Source organism: Cebus imitator, unplaced genomic scaffold (assembly GCF_001604975.1).
Source record: "Cebus imitator isolate Cc_AM_T3 unplaced genomic scaffold, Cebus_imitator-1.0 Scaffold623, whole genome shotgun sequence".
In the NCBI taxonomy this organism is placed as follows: domain Eukaryota; kingdom Metazoa; phylum Chordata; class Mammalia; order Primates; family Cebidae; genus Cebus; species Cebus imitator.
Window position 1 is genome coordinate 435,804 of NW_016107938.1, and position 17,196 is coordinate 452,999.

Sequence of the window (17,196 nt, forward strand, 5' to 3'; positions counted from 1 at the left end):
CCTCCTTTAGTGTCGCCATGGCTGACACTGGACAGCCAAACAAACAGAGGGGAGTGGCTCAGAGGAGGGAAACAAATAACTTAGTATGTGGACAGAAGGGTTTAGCAGAAGAACAAAGGGCTTAGTACATGGACAGTCCAAGTATTAAGACAAATGTTCCTTAATTTCTTCTTTAGGAGAAGAATTTTTGCATTTCTAAACAATGAGAGACAGAAAAAAACAAAGAAACAAGAAAAGTTAACCATCACCTGATTATAAGACAAAAATGCCTCGTTCCAGAGTAGCCCTGTGTTTTTTGGCTCAAGGAAATAGGAAGTTTACTCGCTGGCGCCCAGGGAAGGCCAAGGAGAGAAAGCCAATGGGAGACAGCAGGGCAGAGTGGCCCATACCAGGAAACCGCTGGCAGTTGGGGAATGGGCCTCCCCACAGCTACAGGCACAGCTTCCATCACAGATTGCGTTTCCTCCACTCAGCAAGCGACTTCCACAAGAACTACAGCTCCTACATACATTAATACATTTCTTCTGTGGGCAAGTCTTCTTCAATTTACACCTTACTTCCCTGAGAAATGGTGCAGATATACCTACGAGCAGTCATCACACTGGTCAGTGGTCGATACTGAAAGGCAAGTTTGCTCAGTCTTCCAACAAGACCTAATCTGCAACAAGCTGAGATTTAAGAAGACATTTAAGTAAAATGTAAACACCACTTGGTCGATTTTCACAGTGATCATCAATGATGGCAGTCTATGGAACACAAGAAATGCAAAACCACCTTTGCATTTAAAATAAGCTCATCTGCCAATCAGATGTCACTGATTTTTCATTCATGTCTCTCGGCAATTCTCCTCAACTGCTGAACTGAAATCTCCACTTCTGAGTTCCTTAAAACAGCAAGAGTGAAGTCAATTACATGCTTCCACCAAAGTCAAATATTTACAATGAAAATCATTTGCCTTGGGCTGGTGCGGTGGCGGTAGCTCACACCTGTAATCCCAGCTACCAGGGAGGCTGAGGCAGGAGACTCTCTTGAACCTGGGAGGCAGAGGTTGCAGTGAGCCGAGATCATGCCACTACATTCCAGCCTGGGCAATAGAGCAAGACCTTGTGAAAAAAAAATTAAAATAATATGTATAGATTTATTCCTTTATTATATGTTTTATACCATTCATCTGTATGCCTATTTTTATGCTAGTAGCACACTAATTTGATTACTATAGNAAAAAAAAAAAAAAGAAAGAAAGAAAAGAAGAAGAAGAAAAGAAAAAAAAATCATTCGTCTTGATGTTTTTCATTCTTGAATGGAGGAATGGCGGACAGATCTGTGGTAATCCTCTGGACTGCTGATGTGTTCCGGTAAATCGTAGCCCCTCAGGAAATGTCCACTGTTTTGCTGAGCAAAATAATACAGCTGTCTGGCTAGCAGAGGTTCTACCTTTAAGAAGAGATTTTAAAAAGACATTACTGAGATATCCTGCAACTGGCTCACTATTAAATAGCACTCAGATTCTAAGGAGACTGTAACGGGAAGCCTAAAGTTACGTGCTAGAACACATTAAAACATATTTGGAGCCATCTAAAGAAGGAATTTTTTGTTAGTCCTTCCATAGATCAACCTGTAAAGAAGCGGACAAAGCTACTTAATTCTGGGTTAAAACTGCTACTTTCAAATCAACTGCCACTTAAAATGTACATTTAACTAAAACTGAATCAAATCAAGTAAAGTGATCAAATTAAAAGGAAGTCTGAGGTCATCTGCAGGGTCATCTTGGCCAATGATTTTGTTTTTCCACAACTGCAGTTTGAAAGAAACAAGGAACTCATCCTGAATGATTTGCTTTCTAGGTAATCTGTATAATTCTAAACCAGAGATAAAAGAAAAAGAAAATAAAGTTCAACAACAACACTACTACTATTGCGGGAAAAAAGAAGTTAATTGGGCGCAAATTTATCCTGTCTGGTTATTAGCACGGATCACACTCACCAAATAAAACAAAACGAAGCAAAACTAAACACCTTGATGTTCAGCTTTTCCTGAATTGACAGCATCTAAGGCAAGCTGAATGCTCTCCATCAATCATGCTATTAGAGTTTGTATTTTATATATAACGACCTAAGCAAAACTCCTATGTAAGTACCTGAAATTAATTAATAATTTTTAAAAGTGGAACTCATAGGTGTACAAGTGTGTTTATTCATTTTATGGACCACACAGCTTTGTCTTTAGGACGAGGGATCGTCTTGGGATCCATCTTTGCCTCACTTAGAGGGCCAGAACTTGCATACAAGTCACCCTTAAAATTAGATTGATGTGATAGCTGATCATCAACTTCTTAAATGCTGCTTATCAATGCCAAGTTTATTCAGTAATTTGGCAATTCCTATTGTTAACAACATATGAGTTATTATTTCAACAATCACATCAATTATTAAGTCAATCACTGGAGAGAACTCATGAGAAAACTCCTGAGTCTATGGGATTATATATTGGTTGGTCGGTCTTTGTTTTTAAAATCAAGAAGCGGGGGTTGTATGTTCAAGATTAAATCATATTTCATTTCAGTTCTCAATGAGAAATAACATCAGACCTAGAATCTGATGGGAATTTTGATGCGATGGGGTGTAAGTTTATCTGGTATTGCTCACTATCCAAGCCTATTAATAACAATTACAAGTTTGTAGCAATGTGAAGTTTTCAAATTCAAAAGTCTTAAGGGTTAAAGATTCTGTTTTGTATGGCAAAGTAATGCTTCATCTTATCTACAGAAACATTTTCTCATAAAAAAGAAAACTCTAACCCAAATCCTAACCCTAACCCTTTAGCACGACTTGCCACAGTTGAACCCATCCTGAACTATGCTAGAGAACATTATGCGACTCTGAGCTACTTGAATTCCTTGAAACATTTAGCATCTTTGAAATATCATATACCCAATGATTAAATAATTTCTAAAATTCCAGAAATAAAACAGGTGCTAGGACACATCTCCAGAGACGTAAAAAAGGCCTCCAAGGAATGGACAGCTTCCCATCTGGGAAAAGCTTTTCCACTGATTGAAGATCCACTAGCTAGATAGCATTCTCCAAGCAGTCTTAACATGGAGAATTTTAAAGGGCAGCTTTCACCACATCACTCTTTTTCAATTCCCATAAAATGGAAATATGACAACTTTCCTGAAAAACAAAAAAGATGGGGAGGGTGGGACCCTCCATTGGGGCTGTCCTCCCTGGTTCTTTGATGAGTAGATCTCAAGTCTGGGAGGAGCACATGGGTCCCCACACTGCTGCTCACTGGACCACGCTTCCTTCCTCACCACTTTAAGGGTTGCGCTTATTCTTCCAGGTCGTTTGACATTTACTTTTCACTTGGGACTTTTCTAAATGAGACTCTGCTCTTTATAAAGAACAGGAAGCCTCTGTGCATAGTACGAGTGTAACTGAGGACTCACGTGAGCTGTGATGAGCTTTCTTTGCCTCTGAGGGTCTGGAAACTCCTCTCCAAAGCACAGAGTCACCTGGAATCTTGGCAGGGAGCGGCCGTGGTGAGCAAACGCTTGCAGCTCTGCAGAAGCCCACAAGAAAAACACCATGTTCAGAAACCCTTATCACCAAACACACCAGGTTAAACAGGAAGCAAGAGCTTACTGTGATTCTGAACACTGCAAGAGAAATGAGCACTCTTTATTTCCCCAAGTAGGGCTCCTGATGTGAACACCCCACATACAAAATAGCATATATACGTTCATATGGATGCTTTTCCCCCAGGGCCCTCGGTCTCCCTTGATTCTTCAAGGAGAACTAGTCAACAGCTTTAGAAGACTGCTTTACAGCATTGGACCCATGAAGATTCAAAAGGTAGCATACCACAGTGAAGCTGGCAGAGAAAGAACAAGAAACATAGTCACGCAATGGCAAAAGACCAATTTTGCCACGGACAGATTTTCATTTAAAAAATTAGAATGTTTTGACATCCCAGGATAATTTTAAAACCTCATCCCATCACTACAGAGCCCAGCATCTGAGCTACTGCGGACATCCACAGAACTCAGGCATCGCAGAAAATACGTAACGTCAACGTGGTGACTGAGCAGCAGCCATCGACAGCTGTGTCCTTCTGTCGCTGTGCCTAAGCTCTGAGCTGTGTAACTCTGAGTCGGCTTCTTGCCTGTCTCCAGGGACAGAATAGTAACTTGACACGAGTAGGGAAGCAGGGCAGCCCCTACCCCACCTGCCCCTTGTGGATATATACATATGTATCCCGAAGCCACCATGCCTACCCAAAAGATACGAAATGGACTGGAACATTGTTGGGAAGGCGTGCCCTCACCCCGTTACTTTAAGCCCATGCCACCTCCCGCGTACACAAGACGAATCTTCTGTCTGTACCTATAGTAAGAGGTCATGCCCGCAAAAGAAACGATTTGACACAGGAGCTGCTAAAGCTTCTGCAGAACAGATGCATCCTTATCAGATACACACCCTCGGGCCGCACCCAGGGGGCTGTCCCTAGTGCCTGCACAGACCCTGAATGGGGAGATATCAGAGATCTCCACTGTTCTCTTCAACTGAACACAAGTTTCTAGCTAACTCACAGAACTATTTGACTTCCTGCTTTTTTTTTTTCCAGAATTCAAATCAAACCCAAACGACTTAGTCAGAATGTGTAAAATACATTCACATTCACCGTGATCTGAGACAACACCTACACAGGCTAATCAGAGTGGGGAGCTGGCACAATTCTCTGAAAAAGCGTGCCTCCAACCCTAGATACCATGAGAGCATTTGATGGGAATGCTTAATTATGCAGAAGCTGGTCGGCACGGCTGCTGTTTTTACGTTCACAGCATCCTCCTTGAACCTCAGTGAACACTTTGAGGTGAGAGGTTGCAGTGGGCAAAGAGCACAGCCCTTGGTTACAGAGGAAGGAATAAAAGCCAAGACTAGCTCTTGCTCACAGATTAATAGTAAGTTCTAAGCATGTGAGTTTGCAGCCGAAGGACTCTCACAAGCGTCTGCCCTGCCTGTGCTGTCTCTCACGCAGTGCACCTGTGACTCAAAGTGCACCTTCCAGCACTGAGTCGCTTAGTCACCATGGAGGCTCTACTTCCCTAAAAATGCCTGACAAGAGGCACTCAGAGAGGCCAGTGCCAGTTCCTTGTGACACCTTCATTAGAAAGCCCCCACCCTGTGAAGCACCGAGGTCCAGAGTCTTCAGAAATCCAGACCCACTGGACTTCAGTCTTCCTGTCCCATGTGAGCTCTTCCAGATCCCAAAGCAGACACAGGAGATGCTGACGGGGGTCCCCACAGTTGCCCTTCAAGTTCCTTGGTCCCCCATGAACACTATGCCCAACCCCAAAAAGGATGGGGCCGCCCTGACTGGGGCTTGGGGATACTTCTGCCACTTAGAATGAGACACCTGCCACCGCCTCGGGGAACAGCACAGTTCTCCCTCTTCCTATTGTCAGCCTCTGTGAAGCTTGGTTATCTTTTCTCTTTGCTTTTATTTTTTTTGAGACAGAGTCTGGCCCTGTCCCACAAACTGGAGCACAGTGGTGTGATCTCAGCTCACTGCAACCTCTGCCTCCCAGGTTCAAGCAATTTGTGTGCCTCGGCCTCCTGATTTTTTTTTTTTTTTTTTTTTTTTTTTCTAGAGACAGGGTTTTTCCATGTTGGCCAGGCTGGTCTCAAACTCCTGGCCTCAAGTGCTCTGCCCACCTTGGCCTCCCAAAGTGCTGAGATTACAGGCATGAGCCAACACACCTGGCCTGAAGCTAAGTTATCTAGGGACATATTTGCTGTGGGCACCAAAAGATAATTTGGATGTTTACAAAAAGATGGGCCACTTACACCCAAAAGTATGAGCACATGTCAACAGTGCCAGAGCACATAGATGTGTCATATTTTTATTTTAATCAGTTGAATGAAGAAGCACTTTCAGGAAACGAGGAAGCATGTGAAAAATCAAAGACGCAGGAGTTTGTGAAGGGGTTCAGGAAGAGGCAGGGCTAGGAAGAGACAGAGGAAGAGCTGGCAGTGAGCTGGCAGGTAAACAGCTCCCTTCCACTCTGGAGGCTCCCTCCACCTCAACGACTCCACGAAGCCTCCAGGGCACTGTGCATGACAGGGCCAGGGGCGTCACAGAAGCCAGCCAGAGGCTTATGGAATTGTCATGAAATCCAAAGTAGAAAACAAAACTCACTAGTTCTGAAAAATATGCTTAGAAACGTTCATATCACAGAGCCGACTCAAAGCACTCTCCTGGAACCTTCCCTGTGCAAAATCAGTTCAGTCCACTCCACCCTCCATCCCACTCGTGGGGTGGCATCTGCCTGAGGGAGACACATCTGACAACCAAGAACATTAACAATAAGCTTCTAACCTTTACGATTTCTCTGGGAACCTGGAAAGAGCCATCACATCAGCAGACATGTTTGTTGAGATCATAGTGCAACATAATGGAATTGTGTTAAGACGTGTGACTGTTTGTTGAAAACCAGAATTGCCACAGTCCCCCTGTGCTCCGGACTCTCTGCCCACAACAGAGCCAGACAGATCTCTACTGGGGTCAAGGCCGGTGGGCACCAGAGTCCACAGAAGGAAGACTTCAGCCTAGGATGAAGGACCCTGTCATTTCTGACCCCTATGGTAGGCGAGCCATCACCACCTCCATTCTAACAGATAATGAGGAGCCTTACCTGACAAAAACTGCTGCGTGTCGAAGAGCTTGCAGGTCTGGTCTCTCTCCAGTTTGTTGGGCCGGTCGTTGCACAGCGCCAGGGGCCCGTCCCAGTAGATCCTGCTCTGGCACAGTCTTTTCGCATAGAGCCCGTCCGGGGCCATCCAGAGGACCACACCCCTCTCCAGGTGGCTCAGCAGCTTCTCAATGTTTTTCCTCTGGCCATTGTCCTCTGGGTAGGGGAACAGGACCTGGTCCAGGTTGCTGGGGTCGTAGGTGTGTCCATGGGAGATCCGGCAGCCCTCAGGGCTGGACGTGGTGAGCTCCTTCACGAGGATTTCCCGGTAGTACAGGCAAATGTGCAGCCGGCAGTCTGCAAACACAGGGCGCCGGAGTCAGTGCTGGGGGCCAAGGACACCGCCTCGAGGCCAGTGGCTCCACAGAGCCAAGCACCTGTGGTGGAACTCTAGTGTCCCACATGCTCCATGGAGGAGCACAAGGTTCCGGCATCAAGGAGGCCTGGGAAACGCCGTGCGCCCTTGTCTCCCTCAGACAGCCATAGGCAGCTCGAGCTTGGTCAACACTTAGTGAAGTCCCGTGGGAAGAAACCCATTTAACTTGTCTAAGCTAGCATATTTCAAATACATGTAGCCAAAGACTCTTTTTTTAAGGGAGGAGTGTACCTTTCATTAATTTTTCTTGAAAAATAAGTTGAACTCAGAGAGCATCACTATTAAGAACTTACTAAGTCTTATTTGTGAATGATGATGACAGTGGTGATGACATTTAAGTCATGTGTCATGGAACAAAAATTAATCTTTACGTAAATCAGTTTTTACTTTGGAGGAAATGAACCCTAAGTTTAATTTCTGCTAGCAAAAAAAAATAAAAATAAAAATAACAGTGTTTCAGAAGGGAAGCAAGTCTGTCCACACACCTGAAAGTTCCCTGAAATAATAACATGATATCATTTAGGTAAAAACCCAAGTGTGTGTACATATATACAAATTACATATATAATCAGATGCTCAATTATATATGTCTATATAATTTATATATAAACACATGCACATATACATATTAAAGGGTAATCACTGAGGCTTTAATGGTGATTTTGGGGTGGTAGAATGTGATGCTTTTATCTTTCATTTTTGTTTTTCTGATTTTTAAATTAGTTTTCCACATCGGCTATGTGGTGTTTTTATCACAAAATTCTTGTGAAAAGAAAGAAATCAATGAGAAAAAATACTCTAAAAGTTCATGTAAAGTCTGCTGAAATTACCACCGGGCTTTGTGCTTAAGTTTGAAAAGAACGCTAAAACTGTGCTCTCTGAAACTTTAAACAAGATGAATCCATTTACAAATGTTTTGCTGATTTCAGGAACATCCTTGAAACAGCGCCCATGAGCTGAAATAACCAAGCTAGGTTTGCACAAGCTCCTCGGCCGGCCTGCAGGGGAGCAGCACAGGCAGAAGGCGGCTGACACTGGTAACTGTGTGAGACCCCAACATCAATGGGAATCACAGTTCTCTAATAAATGTGCTCATGGCTGATCATTAATCTGTATTATGCATACCAAAAAAAGAAACCCACAAAACTCTCTTATTCCTCAATAGCAGGTTTTGAGACTTAACAGACATCACAGTCTCAATTCTCTGCTTCCACATACTGGCTGAGAACGAGTCAGACAGTGCGCCCCAAAGAGAGTGGGTGTTGGCCATTCGAGGTGATTCTCGGGGCAGGTTTCATTTCGTTTAATGTCATCAGAAATCACGAGGTTGCAGAGATATAAATAGCTGTTTATTTCCTACTCTTCAAGCACCCACACAAGTCTTAGGTGTTCAAGAAAAGGGTTTGAAAGTTTCTAAAAACAAACACAAGCCTTCCTGCTCAGAAGCACCTCCTCCCAATGGGCATCCTCAGTTACTCATGAGCATCTCAGAAAACAAGGTGCAAGCCTCATTCAGAACTTAAAAGGGCTGGCAGGTGAAACTCCAGCTCACCTGTGAGCAACCAAAGTGTCGCAACTCTCGTCTCCCTGAGACCCTCAGCATTTAGTTAGTATTTTTCATCACTGAATTTTAAAGATGCCAGAGGGCAAGATAAGAATTGCAAACCTTAAGCTATCTGTTTTTAATATAAATGCAAATCCCATTTAAAAACAATCTAAAATACTATCTAAAAAGTAAATATACATATGGCACATATGCTTGGCAAGCTTAAAGGTGCCTTCCTTATAATAGGTAAGATCTCCATGGTACAGGAATTTTTTTTAAATAAAACTTTAAAAATCAGATTGATTCCATATTTGTTTGCAAGCTATATTAAAGTTCAGAGGAAGATCAAAATATGCATTACTTTGAGGCATATCAACATTATAGAGATGAGGGACCAGAACTAATGTCCCCAGGGAGCAGGGAAGGAGGACTTTGTGGCTGAACCAGGAAGAATGATCAGCTTCGCAAAATGAGATGCCCTTCTATACTTCGAAGCAATTGTTTCACATTGTGAGAATATTGGCTGAAGAGGGGCCCTTGGTGAAGGAAACCGGAGTGTGTGTACATTCCTAGAAATCTGGAGAGGTGCCAGAGAAGAAGCTGAAATGACTCCATTCAAGCCAGTGGCTAAAACTGGCAGCAGAACCACAAGCTGGCTTCTCATTGCTAAGTTTTCCAATGTTGCTCCTAATTCATTCTGGTGACCTCATGCACAGGATGCGTCTACATCAACTCCAGACCCCAGGGGGAGCAAAGCAAGAGTCTAAAGTCCCATCGAATCCGCCCAAAGATGACAGAGCTGGTAGCAGAGGCTGGCCTCCTGTGGTGAATCCAGAACCAAACCCTGCACTCACCTGAGAGCGCCAAGGCTTCGGCAGACCTTATGCTTGGCTCTGTGGGGATTCCAGGAGCCTGGGACTCAGGTGGGGCACAAGCATAAAAGGTTCCTGTCACCTGGCAACCTGCATTTGCAAATAGAAATCAGATGATGTCTAGACAGAGAGTCCGACGCAGTGCAGGTCTTCCTGGGGTGTGTGTGAAGCCTGGGAAGGAAGAGACTGGTGCCCAATCACCTTCCCACCCATGCCCAGCACGAGTGACTAGCAAGGCGCACTCTTGTGAGGCAAAGATGAGCCGGGGACCAGCTGGGAAACGGAAGCTGAGGGAGAAATGAGCCAGGGCGCAGCTTTGGGAGGAAACTCGGAGCCCTCTCTCTGTAACTGATCACCAGGGAGACTGGGGCTCAGAGACAGATGATGTGATTTGTCCTTGTTCACACAGCGGGTTCACAACAGAGCTGAGAGCTCAGGTCTACATGAGTTTGTGCTAAAGAGCTCAATTAAATATGAACAAATTGTTTAGACTATGTCTATTTTTCTTGCCTCTTGTGGGTTAGGGAGAAGACAACCATGGTCCTGAAGACAATGTGTGAAACATGAACGGAGGAAGAACGTAGCACCGAACACCTGATTCTGCTGCCGCTTCTTTTAGTGTTTCCAATGCTGCAAGACATGTCTCCACCTATTCCATCATTTTGCACACTTCTAAGCATCGCCTCTTTCCCGTAGAGCCTGAACACAAGTCTGAATTTCAAAAACTAGTTTTATGTGAGCCGATTCCTCCACTACCATATTGGACACCAGCCCTTGCTGCAAATCCCTCCAAGAAAGCTAACACAACTGAATTCTGAGCTTTTTTGTGAACATGCCCCTCAATACAAACATTAAATAGCAGTACACCTCTTCACTACCTGCAGCCATGGACAGCCTGAACATGACTGGGAAAAAAGGCCAAACTGTGAAGGAACAAATATTCCTAAAACATCCAAAGGGTTCAACGTGTTGACCCGTCTCAGGACTCCTATTTAAGTAACTAACTCAAAAGCCCTGAAAGCCTGAGTTCTGCAGCATCCAGCACAGCATTGCGAGATTCTCGCTGCAGCTAGCTAATGAGTGCTCCTGCTGAGGGAACTCGTTTTGATGTCTGGGGAACTCCTGAGGGCAGGGGACCACATCTAATCCAGAATCAGCAAGTTTCTCTGGGACCCAACCGTAGGTAGGTACTTGTAGAGATGTTTTATGTGTTTTCCATGGTATTTTTGCATTCTGTTTTTAGTATCACCTCTAATACCAAGAGTAACAACAATGAACACACAACAATTCAAGAGAAATATACCAGCTCAAAAATCTCCCAGCATTTCTACTTCCTATGAGCTTCCACAATCTCCTCTATATATATATAAAAGGGGCTGTTTTCCACCTTGTAGAGATGTTTTATGTGTTTTCCATGGTATTTTTGCATTCTGTTTTAGTATCACCTCTAATACCAAGAGTAACAACAATGAACACACAACAATTCAAGAGAAATATACCAGCTCGAAAATCTCCCAGCATTTCTACTTCCTATGAGCTTCCACAATCTCCTCTATATATATAAAAAGAGGGCTGTTTTCCACTGCCTGGAATGATCTCTGTGGTGTTTAAATAAGACCCCATGAAGGGCAGTGCCTGGCATGGATCCTGAGCGTAAACTTGGCTCTGGGATGCCACCATCCCACAGGACTGAGAAAATCCTCCTCTCACCTGAGCTGCACACACAGCCTCCAAGAAGGGGAAAGAGTTTTGGTGCTGCCCGGGACAAACCAGGATTCACCATGGCCCATAGTCAGATTAGCTCTTCTGTTTCTTCTGCTCTGGTGTCTCCCTTACCATTTTCACAAGCTGGGCCTTGCCAGTGGTGGCCGCGGTGTCCAAATGTGACGGGACATTGGTACGGGATTTCCGGGTGCGGCTGATCGGGGACATAGTCTCTCCAGCTTCGGTCAAGGGGTGGCATCACGTAGTTGTGAACCTGCTAAAGGAGCACAGGAGAGCCTGAGATGAAAAGCACTCTGGCACTGAGACAGGGGGTGCTCTTATACCCTCCAAACTCCTCAGGGAATCCCTTTTCAGGCTGACAGCTGAAGCATTTCATCATCTGAAAAGACTGGAATGAATCGTTCATCACACTAGGTGGAAACACCCACAGAGGGTCAAAAAGGACAATGGAGACAGTGTTGTCCTGTTTTATGTAAAGCTTCATCATATGGCTAAATCTGGCAGCAAAAGTACCACAGGGGAATTTGCCTTCCTCTACCCACCAAAGTGGATAAAAGAAAGCTGTCATTCACGTCAAGAAAGCCTGAAGAGATCAGCTGCCCTGTGGTTTCACATGATAAGGCACTACTTCCAAAATCTTCAACTTCCACAAAAGGTCTGTTTCCCAGAAGACCTGAGAAGCATATTCCAACAGGCAGACACGCCCGACCCTCCCCTACTTAAAACCCACTCCAACAGCAGCGCCCTGTGGCAAGCGAAGCATTCATTTGGTGACCTGGGGTTTTGCTGGGCTGTTGGATTAGCCACAGCAAATGGCAAGTTCTGTTGTCTGGGCTGCTGTGGTTCTCTGGCCATGTGGGCAGCTGGTCCATACAGCCTTGCCCTCAGGGTGCCCAGTGCCCTCCACCATACCTGGGCTGGAAGCGAGGGGTAAGGCGCTGTCATGGTGTAGGGGTGACTCATGGACATCTGCGGGTCCTCCAGGGTGAGCTGCTTGGCTCCTATGTGTTTGGGGAAAAGGGAAATGGCACAAAGTGAAAACAGGAACTGACCTAACTAAATGTCAAATCTTGTAAAAATACCTAAGTGTTTAATTCTTAGAATGCATAACACGGTGTTGACAAATAAGGTAATTTTCAGTAGCTCCCTTGGGAAGTTATTTGTTCATGCCATTACACTGATTTTTTCCTCAAGGTCTTCGTTGTATAGGACAGGTAGAGGAATACATGACAGACAGCATGTGAATGTGCCTCATGACATAAAGGACCCCACCAGCTAGATGCTTCCCAAGTGATCACCTGAAGGATTTCTTTGAGATGCCAATTCCTGGGCTCTCTTCCAGACACACTGGTCAGAATCGTCAAAAGAGGGATCCAGAAAGCTTACTTTTAATAAGCACCTCAGCTGACCATGTTACACTTTAAAAGTTGACAGTGTTTTACCGTGAATAGTAACTCATTACTCCTCTTCTGCAAAATAGTTACTCATTGAAGACTCTAAGATAAGTAAAGCTTTAACAAGTTTTCCAGGTTATTTTCTTTTTCTTTTAAGACTAACTGGAAAACACATATTCAATGCACACACACACACCCATATATGTTGAGGTGTACAGTGTGATTAACTCTCCTATGCTGAACACCACAGGAATTTCAGCTTGTGACCCACATAACTCAGGCAAGGAGGCTGGGCTTGACTGTGAGGCAGAAGGCAGTCAGGCAGCACAAAAGGAAAGCTAGAAAGTGATGCTCAGAATGAAGTTAAGGGGCCTCAAGGATCTGGCTGCCTCTGTTGTGTGACCCTAATTCAGGAAAGCCCCTACCTTTTTTGGCTCCTTCAGGAACAATCCTGTACACTTTGTACGGGTCTGAGATGTCCAGTTGGCTCCGCTCAACCAGTTCCTCAAAGTCATTGCTCTTGTTGAGAGCACACCGTAAACGTGTCTTCCAGGTGGGAGGGTCTGGCTTGTCGATGCCTTCTCGGAACTTTCCTTTAAACAGTGCCCAAGCCTGGCGGTCAAGAATGAAGAGAATGAAAACTCAAAATATGGATCTCAGTTTTTTTGTTTTCTTTTCAGAGACAGAGTCCTGCTGTGTTGCCCAGGCTACAGTGCAGTGGCATGATCATAGCTCACTGCAGCTGCGATCTCCTGGATTCTAGAGATCCTCCTACCTCAGCCGTAGCTGGGCCCTGGGCTTAGAGGTGCTCACTACCACGCCTAGCTATTTTTGTTTATTTATTTATTTATTTATTTATTGCAGAGACAGGGTCTCACTGTGTTGCACAGGCTGGTCTGGAACTCCTGGCCACAAGGGATCCTTCCACCTCATCTTCCCAAAGTTCTGGGATTACAGGTGTCAGCCACCATGCACAACCAAAAATACAGATATTTTACAAAGAATCTTGAAACTGTATTTCTAAAAGAGAGGATGATACACAGGTCTTTCAGATTTACACTGTTGCTCAAAATGCAAATGGAAAGACCCCAGGTATCCCCTAGGAAAATTATTTTCCATCTCGGACCCTATCACTGCCAAGTTGAAGACACACATTTTCTGGGTGTTTATAAAAGGTAAACTGAGATGCAGAGGTTCCTGGAGGGGGCTCTACCCACCCTCCTCAGTGTCTGAGGTGAGCTTGCCTAGGACTAAGGACAGCTGTGGTGTGAGCTGCCACCCACAGGAGACATCTGGATGGCCACGCAGCTGAGGCACCGTAGAGCAAATTCAGACCAAATTCCCGGAGGAAGTCCCCTTCCCTTGCTCTGCCCACAGGTGGGGGCTGGGCCCAGACGCACAGTTCTCTGGGTAAACTGCCTTGGGGGAAAACAGTCGTACACACGTGTGTGCACTCACGCAAATGGCAAGGGAGACAGATCCAGAGAGAGGCCGGAGTTTCAGAGCGATGCGAGGGATGTTTCCAGAGAGACTTGGAAAGAGAGAGAGAGGCAGAGACACACACACACAGAGAAAGACACAGAAATGGGAGCACCCGAAAAGAGCTAGCAGGAGAGTGAAGAGAGGCTGACCTCAGGAAAAACATGCAGAGAGAAAGACTCAGAGAGAAAGCAGCGAAAGAGAAACAGAGACAGCCGCACCAGCGCGGGACGCACCGAGAGAGACAGGGAGACCCATTGATGAAGGAGGCAGACCCGGATCCGGAGGCAGGGTGGGAGGCTTGCGTGGAAACGGGAACACACAGACCAACAACCGAGAACCCTCAGGCTTCTGACCGCCCTTCCCCGGGCCGAGCCTCCAAGAGTCTCCCTGCAGTCGCCACGCGCTCAGGACTGGGACCCGGCTCCCGGCCTGTGCACCCTAAGAGCTGAGGCCTCCTTTCCTCCCGTGGCTGCGGGCGATGCCACCTGATGCTCCCGCCGCCCGCCCGTCCGCCCCGCGCAGTTCCCTGGGCTCGCCGCGGAGTCAACGCCGGGGACCCCGGGCTCTCTGGGCCCTCCCGCCGCGCCCCCGCGGGCTCCCTGGGCCGGAGACCTTGAAGAGCGCTGCGTCCTCCTCGCGGTTGTAGTCCTGCTTGCCCGCGTGCTTCCAGGGGATGCGGAAGATGCTCTTCTCCTCGTTCTCCCACACCAGCCCCGGGTACTTGCCGCTGTCGATCTGGTCGATCAACCACTGGCGGAGCTTCCCGTTGCCACAGCTCACCGCGCTCATGCCGAACTCTCCGCCTCGGCCGCCGCCCTCCAAGTTCATGCCCCGCGTGCCGTCCGCGCCCGCGCCCGGGGTCCTTCGCCCACTCTGCTCTGCTGTGCACTGCGCTGCGCTGCAGGGAGGAGAGCTGCCCTTCAGCCACGAGGCACAGAGTTCCGGGCACCCAGCCCCCTATCCCCTGTGGCAGTGACCACGAGGCCCTGGGGTCTTTGAGGCTGCGAAGCACGCGCGAGCCGTGTCAGGGTCGCCAAGGCCCTCTGGACAAGGCACCTTCGCGGCTGGCCCAGGCGCATCCCCTGGGAGGACACAGTCGTCTGCCTTCCAAGAGCCGCCTCGAGAAGGCCTCCACCCGCCTGCTCCCCTCTCCACTCTGGTAATGCACCGGCAGCCCGAGGGCTCCAGACGCGCGCCGCTGGCTTTGCACTCTCTCCCCATCTCCCAGCCGCCATCCCTCCTGACCCTCCGTAGGCACTCACTTGCAGCCTCGCTTCTCTTCGCCCACTCCCAAGTAGTTTCCCGCCCCTTTCCCGCGACTCTGTCAGTTTCCACGCGCTGGGGACCCCGCCTGCCGCCAGGCGTTCAAGGCGCAACACCGGGTTCTTCCACCCTCCGCTTTGTCTGCTCGAATCCCGACCCTTCGTCCCGAATAGGACCCCTATCCCTGCCTAGCTAGCGGGAATTAATTGGGCCCTGCAAACAACCAGTGGCGGACAGCGGGGGCTGTAGCCCAGTAGCAAGGGATTCCGCCCGCAGAGCGTCCGCCGGACCCCAGAGCAGGCCCGGGAGACCGAGGAGGGGAGTGCGCGGGAGAGGGCAACGCCAGCTGCCTGGACGGCAGGGACCGCGCCAGGCCGGCTAGGCCATCGCACGCAAGGCTCGAGTGACCCAGATGTGGAGCTCCTCCTCCTCCTTCTACTCCGCCAGCGGGTGAGCGCCGGCGCTGAAGGCTGCGGTGAGTTGGGGCCCCTTAAAAGCGAAGAGCAGGGAAAGGAGCCTGGGATTGGGGTTCACGGGGTCGGGGCTGTTCCTCGCAGGCAAGTGTGCCATCCTGTGTGGGTGCCTTGGACCGCCCCGCCTCAGCCACTCCTGGGGCCCCAACAGTCCGGTTAGCTCATCCCGTCCAGCGTGTAGCGACCTCGGGAGCTGGCGAGTGGCGGGGCCGCGGGAGCAAGGAGTGCAGGTGGGGAGGCTCCGGCAGCGCTTCGGGAGGCGGGCCTCGGAGCCCGCAGCAGCGCTCCCGGCTCAGCGAAGATGGGGTGGGAGTCGGAGCTCCAGGACCGGGCGCGCTCCCTTCCCGCTCCAGAGCCGGGGTGCCCTGCGTTGCCCTGGGGATCGAACCTCTGGTTCGCGCTCCAGGTCCTCTCTGTTATCAGCCTTACACCCCTCCTCCTGCCCGACTCCAGGCCTTACCTCGCCCGGGACTCGGAGCTGAGGGCAGCGGTGGGTCCCAAGATCAAGCGGTGAAACTGAGAGTGCGAGGTGGGAAAGAGGAACTTTATAGAACTTGAAAGGCGGGGCCTGGAGGCCTGGGGCGGGGCCTGGGGCGGGGCGGGGCGGGGAAGGGCGACGAGTCCTGCAGGGGGCCGGGGTTTGGACTGGCGAGCGGGACTTTGCAAGCCGAGAACCGGAGCCGGACGGGCGAACCCCGGGGCCAGCGCGAAGGCTGGGATCTGCCGCGGTCGGGTTGGGGTTCCCGCGTCCTTGGCGACCCGCTGCGCATCGCGCTCGGAGAGCGCACCTCCAAGCTGGGCGCGCGCCGATTCTGGGACTGTTACTGGGCCGTTTCCCGCGAAGGGCGAGGTGTGAAATGCGAATCTCGCCTTTGCGCCAGGACCTGACAGGAGGCCAGTCAATCACCTGCAACAGCTAAACTGCAGCGATGTGGCCAGGGCGGGAAATGGGAGGCGTGTAGTAGCGGGAATCTGGTGCGAAGGGGACTTTGCTTTGCAGAGCTTGTAACCGAAGACGGAGGAATGGTCCAAATCGAACTGGAGGTGGCAGTTGCGGGAGCACCCGTGGCAAGGCCATTATCCCGAACCCTGCCCCTCCGTGGTGTTTACAGAACATCGCACTCACTAAAAAGAAAATAGGAAATGGCCCAGGTCCCTTGAGCTGTAAAGCGTGGTTCAAATACGGTGTCTGCGTGTCTGACAAGCTTGCATCCTTTTGCATCTATTAGGCTGGTGATTCAAGTAACTCAGACAATGCCTCGAACCTAAAGTTTCAATTATCTTAGCATGAAAGAAATGGGGTAGGGGGAG

General features: G+C 48.4%; 1 protein-coding gene across 2 annotated transcripts; it reads right to left on the minus strand.

Moving 5' to 3' along the window:
• Positions 1-1,226: 1,226 nt before the first annotated feature.
• On the minus strand, positions 1,227-16,417 carry IRF4 (interferon regulatory factor 4). Of its 2 annotated transcripts, none has more exons than XM_017517241.1 (9): positions 16,346-16,417; positions 14,762-15,047; positions 13,093-13,279; positions 12,186-12,274; positions 11,385-11,526; positions 9,531-9,638; positions 6,698-7,051; positions 3,449-3,561; positions 1,227-1,434 (listed from the first exon to the last, which is right to left on the minus strand). In XM_017517241.1, exons 2-9 carry the CDS (start codon positions 14,975-14,977, stop codon positions 1,291-1,293), a joined length of 1,353 nt encoding a protein of 450 aa, XP_017372730.1. In that variant the 5' UTR covers positions 14,978-15,047; positions 16,346-16,417; the 3' UTR covers positions 1,227-1,290. The 2 variants fall into 2 exon arrangements, with proteins under 2 accessions (XP_017372730.1, XP_017372729.1); XM_017517240.1 differs by having other exon boundaries at positions 11,385-11,529.
• Between the last annotated feature and the right edge of the window lie 779 nt (positions 16,418-17,196).

Coding starts and splice junctions, on each gene's coding strand:
- IRF4 (XM_017517240.1), bottom strand. CDS start 14,977: ATGAACTTGGAGGGCGGCGGCCGAGGCGGAGAGTTCGGCATGAGCGCG. Junction 12,275..13,092: donor TCCTGAAGGAGCCAAAAAAG/GTAGGGGCTTTC, acceptor CCAAACACATAG/GAGCCAAGCAGCTCACCCTG. Junction 3,562..6,697: donor CACGCAGCAGTTTTTGTCAG/GTAAGGCTCCTC, acceptor GGGCTTCTGCAG/AGCTGCAAGCGTTTGCTCAC.